Below are 6,600 nucleotides of genomic sequence, written 5' to 3'. Positions count from 1 at the left end.
GTGTTGGTATGAAAGAGTGTCACATATATGAGAGGCCAATTTGAAATTAAATAACAAAACATCCTTCGACATTTTATACTATTTTCGGCATTGACCAAAATTGTTTAGCACCAACGTGGTGCAACATATCGAAGAACCGTCCTGAGAATGTCCAAGATGATATGGCATCATCTTTGGCATCGGGTTATTACATTTGGGGGATAATCCCTAGAATGCCTCCCTTTTAACTTTCGTTGCGACAAAATGTTCCTTTGACTCTCACATCCTATAAATGTTCCCACAAAAATGGGTGGCGGCATTCAGGACGGTGTTTAGGCCCAATGAGATCGTGCCATGTGTCCAAAACACTTGTTGTCGACACCATGGGGCGACGCCACTCTTACAGCTAGCATGTGTTAAGGGCGCCTGACACACGTACAAATTTAAGAATCTAGCGTTTACCCATTTTTTCTTCTTGAAACCCAAAATAATTGTTCTCAAACGTGAACAAAATAATTTTTTCCGGGTCTTATTTTCTTGTCATATGATTTGAAACATATATAAGTGATGGGGAAACAATGGTTTAAATTAATAATCATAAGCCCTAATTTAAGAATGTTAAAAATAAGTAAGATGTGGTATGAATTACTTAATACAAAATAATCATATGCAAGTCCATACACACTCAAGTCATATAGTATACTTGTTAATCTTAATTAGATCAAGTTACCAGGTCATGAAGTTATCAATTATGCCACATGCTACAAATAATCAATGATCAGATATGAAAGCTAATATTAAGTCAACACATTACAAGTTAAGTTTTTATGTGAACGGCAACTAAAAGTTTTATAAGCTAAGTATTTTTTATTTTACTTTTTATCAGATTAAAAAAATTCAGCGCAAGATTATGGCTAGCGTAGATGGGGTGAACGAATGCGTAAGAGTTACAATCCAGCGCGTTGACGTGGTGCACAATATGACGAAATGGACTCGTGTTTGCGTGTTACTAATTGGGGTAGGGCATGAGTTGACATGTAGAGTTCGAGCCCCCCACCGGTGAGTGACGTGTCCGTGGGGTATGGCGGGACTTGGGTTGGGGCGTGGCTTGGCAGTTTATTAAAAAAAAGCGAATAGGACATGGCCAACAAAGCGTATAGGAGCCCGTCACATAGGATCACTAGCCCGCCCCACGCCCAGCTTCAAATTCCCGCCCCTTGGGTCACGCCCCAACCCAAGCCCCTGGGGTGGTGGCTTGGGCGTTTTCAGCCAACTCACGCCCCAACCCAAGCTCCATACCCCATAGTCTAATGTAATGAATGTTTTTGATAAAGTATTTGGTCAATTGTTAATGTTAATGTATTTGGTCAAAATAACTTTTGGGCTAATTTCATAGCTCGTATAATCATAAAGCCCTAATTTTAAGAAGGGGATGGCTGCGCAACATGTTGGTCGTCTACTTGTTATTCTTATATAATTTGCCCTTATGATTGAAATGAAATAATTCGAATTATGATTCAAAAAAGAATTAAATTTAAAATTTGCCTTTTGGGAAAAAAAAAAAGGTGTACCTATTGGCACACCAAACCCAAATTAAATCAAGGTTTACCTATACGCAGGTAGGTAAACCATGGATCTTAGTGCCTGACCAGCAATCATTGCACAGAAAACAAGAGTTTGTATACGCTGCGAAATCGCTGCTGTTTGCGGCTGCGTTTGCAGCCGTTTAAACGTCCATTTACGGCTGCGTTTGCAACCGCAAACGGTTGCGATTAAACGGCTGCAAACGCAGCACACTGTTTATATAGTTTTTAATTAATATATTAAATACATATTTAAATAATAATAACTATTATTTAAATAAAAATAACTAACGTACCTGAAGAGCGGACCATGAATCCGCGTAACCCTCCCCTTGGAGTTCATGTGGTCCCAATAACGGCTCTCCGTGATCACAGCCCAAAACCCTAAAAGCGTGGGTTTATTAGCAATTATCAACCCATGCTTACACGAATGTTAATTAAACGTTAAATTAATATTAAGTCTTAAATGTTATATATTAAAATAATAATAATAACAATACAAAATTTGTGTTAAATGTACCGCCGTGTATAGATCCGTAGCGATCTCAGCCTCCGTATATAAACTGCTATGCACCACAAACTCTGCAAGTGACATAGAACGCGCCTGGCCGGCCATGCGAAAAGAAACCTCGGGGGGGGGGGGGAGGGGGCTGCGCCGGGTCCACAACCTGCTCTGGCTGACGAGGATGAAACTCGAACGACGAAAGAAACTCGACAAGTATCTCCCTGTAGGTCGGCATATATAATAGCTCAAACAGCCGATCCCACGGTGAACCACGGAGAATAAAGTCCAGCGCCCAATCTTCAGCCACGAGGGACCGGAGGCTTTTCCAACAAACCGCAAAGCGGGCACCGACATGCATCTTCTGAAGCTTCTTGCAACGGAGAGCAGCGTAGGACTCCGGAGGAAACTCCAAGTACATGTGATTCTCGAGAGGATCCGGCTGGTCACGCTCCTACTGCGGCTGCTCCGGATTGAATTGTTCTAGCTCCATTTCATCGTCCATCATCCTCGTCCTGAAAACCAAAAATTTATCAGAACCACATATTAAGAGTAAAATGGCAGCGATTTCGCAGCCGTTTAAACGCCCGTTTACGGCCCCAACTACAACTGCTCTGAAAATGGTATCCGTCTTTATATCAAAATGGAAAATTTTATAGCCTGTTTGGGATTGTTTATTAAAATAGGGGTGATCATCGATTCAACTTTTGGGGTATTCAGTTTATTTGGTTAATAACCGAACTGATATTTGGTAAGTTAAACCTAACCAAGCCGAATTCACTAACCTAGAGACTGAATCGGATCTAATTCGGTTAGGTTTTTGGTTTTGACCGAATCAATCAAATATTTTCTTTTTTGTTTCTATATATCTTTTTATATCTTTTTTATTGTTATTTGTTATTGGGTTGGGCTAAATAACACTGGACAATTGTAATTGAATAGAGCAAAATGACTTTTGTTCGATAATGGTTTGAACTAAACTAAGAGAAACCGAAAACTAAACTACAAATTCAGCTTCAATTTGAAACTGAATTAGTAAGTCGGTTGAGTTTTAATCGGTTCTGGTTCGGTTTAGTCAGATTTAAAATGCTTATCTACTTATCATAACTGATAATAACAGACTACCACTATAACAAGCCATTTTCAAGCCCTTTAAGCGCCCGTAGTAATCAATGTAGATCCACCCCTGATTGTTTAAATATTAAACCAATATCAATAGTTCTAGTTCATAACTTTACCCACTTGTAGATCCCATATCACCATTCTGATCATCAATACTACCTGTTTCCCTTCATTAATTTCAAATCCCATATCACCATTCTGATCATCAATACTACCTTCATTATTTTCTATCATTTTCGGGTGTACCTATTGACACTAATCAAGCTTTGATTGATGAATCTAAAAGGTTGAGATCAAACCAAATAAACCCCTAATTTACTATAAACCCCTAATTTACTATAAACCCTAATTTACCAAAGAAACAACTAATTTACGGATTAAATACAAAAAAAACCAAAATTAGTGAAATAGGTAGAACAAATACCTAGTTTATGCCTCAAGGGAAGAAGCTGCCTACGCTATGACATGGGATGAAATGAAGGAGCTCATGCGAAAAAAATACTGCTCGAGGGCCGAAATTCAAAAGTTAGAAACTGAATTCTGGAATCTCAAGATGGACGGCCCGAAAATTGCTAAATATGTGCAGAGATTTCACCACCTCTCTCGCGTGGTGTCATACATGGTTGATCCGGAATTCAAACGCATCGAGCGGTTTATTTGGGGGTTGGCACCTTAGATTATGAGTATGGTGACGACGTAGAAGCCTGCAACAATAACTGAGGCTATTGATCTGAGTGTGTCACTGACTGAAGAGGCGATCAGGTTGAACAAGTTTTCGATTTCCGACCAGAAGAAGAAGGAGACTCATGTTGAGTCATCCGGTGAGAACAAAAGGAAGTTCTCAAATTTCAAGAAGGGTACCAGCAGTGCTAGTAAAAAGAAGGAAGTGAACCCACCAGCTGAATACAAAATTGGTGTTCAAAACAAGGGAATAGGGTATATGGGCACCTTGCCCAAATGTGATGCATGTCAGTTGCATCACAATGAATGATGTCGAGCTGGAAGCGAATCTTGTGGAAAAATGGGCCAATCGAAGGAGACGTGCTGGGTTGGTACTGGCCGTGGTGGTCAAAGAGGTTTTGGTAACAACAACCATGGTGGTAATGGGTATGGAAACCGCCCTCAAGGAGGTAACGGCGGTAACGGAAATCGTGGTGGTTATGGTAATCAAGCTAGTAGTGGAAACCGGGGAGCCAACAACGCACAAGGTGGTAATGGAAATGGTAATGGTCGAGGACCAGGTTGTTTTAATTGTGGAGACGTGGGGCATTTCAAGAGAGAATGCCCAAAGCTCAATCAAGCTCAAGGAAGGTTCTTCAACATCGGAGCGAGGGAAGCTCGCTAGGATCCGAACGTAGTTACTGGTACGTTCCCTGTCAACCAACGCTTTGCATCTGTACTGTTTGATACTGGTGCCGATTATAGTTTTGTATCGCTAGAATTTAAGAATATACTTGGGTTGGGAGCCAGTAAGCTAGATATTCCATGTTCAATAGAACTAGCTAATGGAAAGCTAGTAGAAGCGAATGAAGTCATTAGAGGTTGCGTGATAGAACTGGGAGAACACGAGTTTACGCTTGATCTACTACCAGTCGAGTTGGGAAGCTTTGACGTGGTAGTCGGAATGGATTGGTTGTCCAGCAACCGAGCAGAGATCGTTTGTCGCGAGAAGGTCATTCGAATTCCAATGGAGAATGGAGAAACGATTGTGGTACATGGAGAGAAGCGCGATACACCCTTAAGGATCATCAGTTGTTTGAAAGCTTGGAGATGTTTGCAGAAAGGATGTGTTGCCTTCCTGGCACACTGTCACAACCCCCGTCCCCCTGGTACAAATCTGGGAACGGGCGGCCGCGACCAATTTCGGTGGTATCCGGTTATTGTCTAATTTGGCAGCGGAATTTTCATCAGGACCGTAGTTAGGAAATATTTTATCATAGTAAAACACCACATTTCCATAACATTAAACACATGGGTAAAACCCAAGTTTTCAGTACACACATTTCATAGGAATAAATCCTATTTTTATTTAAGAAAACATCTATTTCTTTTAGGTAACTTTATTGCCACTTTTCCAAGCCTTCAGTGCTGTCCAGCTGGCTTCTAATTGGCTTTCACATTGTGTTACCTGAAACGCGTTTTAAAAACATTTTGTCAGTTGGAAATACTGGTGAGTGAATCCCAGTTTAATCAAGTTTGAATAAAAACCATTGTACAGTATTGAAGGCGATCTCGCAATTACATTTGTTTCCAAGTTATACCAATTATCACCCGTGGTACTGTCATACTCAACTTGTGGAAATGTTACTCCTTGACCAGGTGGTAACAAATTTTGTATACAAAACCCCAACATACCCACGATAATTTTATTCTTACAAATACTCAATAACTGCATAAATGAACTCATGTGAGGTTTTGTAAAAACAGTTAACAAAAGATTTACAAAAGCGGATAAACTCACATTGCTGTCTTAGATTATCCTTTAGGGTTTCCTGGTGACAATCTATAATTTACACAAATGCACACGTGTTAGTATAATAACCCATTTTAACATTAGTAATACCCTCCCCGAGACGGCATTCCAACGACTACGTCGGGCAGAACCACGACAGCCGTTACGGAACCCTAGATCAATCGGGCAGAGTATCTAATACGTCTCCAGGGGTTATGATACTTACATCGGAGCAGAACCTCGCTATTTAGGGGGTATTAGACCCAAGTATTACTTCTAGTATCTGAAAATTCGAGTGAGAAAGAAAGATATGAGCGACTGAAACTGATATCCCGAGCTCCCATTATATAGGGCTTCATCTGGGTTTTCTCGCGGCCCGCGTAAAACAAGGCAAGGCCTTACGCGGCCCGCGTCAACTATAGTCAACGCGTAGGTGATCCGGGTCATCCAGTAGACTCGCCACGATGATGACACATGTCATCACCGGGCTGTGCCACGATCTTGATCTCTAGCAGCCCGCGTAATACTCTTAAGAAGTCTACGCGGCCCGTGACAAACTTCAAAACTACTTTTTTAATTATTTTTGATACTATTAAGGGTATTCAGAGCCCGTTTTCACGTATGGGGTGTTTTTAGGGACATATTAGGATATTTTAAAATATATTAGGGTGTTGGAAAAATTATGAGGGTGTCAGTTTTCTTTAGGGTTGTTATATCCTCCCCACCTTGTTTTAGAGCTCGTCCTCGAGATCTACTGGAACAAGTGTGGATATTTCCTTTGCATTTCTGATTCAAGCTCCCATGTGTATTCAGGTCCTCTTTTGGAGTCCCACTTTACTTTCACCAGAACTAATCTCTTGTGCTTGAGATTTTTAATTTTCCTGTCTTCAATTTATAGAGGCCTTTCCACAAATTTGAGTTGTTCATTTACCTCTATATCCTTAAGAGGTACTACAAGTGAT

General features: G+C 40.7%; 1 protein-coding gene across 1 annotated transcript; it reads left to right on the top strand.

Annotated features, from left to right (window-relative positions):
* Window positions 1–4,207: 4,207 nt before the first annotated feature.
* LOC110899366 (glycine-rich protein 2-like) lies at window positions 4,208–4,531 on the top strand. Its single transcript, XM_022146252.2, has one exon. The coding sequence runs from the start codon at window positions 4,208–4,210 to the stop codon at window positions 4,529–4,531; it is 324 nt and encodes a 107-aa protein (XP_022001944.2).
* The last annotated feature ends 2,069 nt before the right edge of the window (window positions 4,532–6,600 follow it).

The sequence above is a fragment of the Helianthus annuus genome, chromosome 2 (genome assembly GCF_002127325.2).
Source record: "Helianthus annuus cultivar XRQ/B chromosome 2, HanXRQr2.0-SUNRISE, whole genome shotgun sequence".
Classification (NCBI taxonomy): Eukaryota; Viridiplantae; Streptophyta; class Magnoliopsida; order Asterales; family Asteraceae; genus Helianthus; species Helianthus annuus.
Note: the sequence above shows the minus strand (reverse complement) of the source record. Positions and strands in the feature narration are given on the sequence as shown.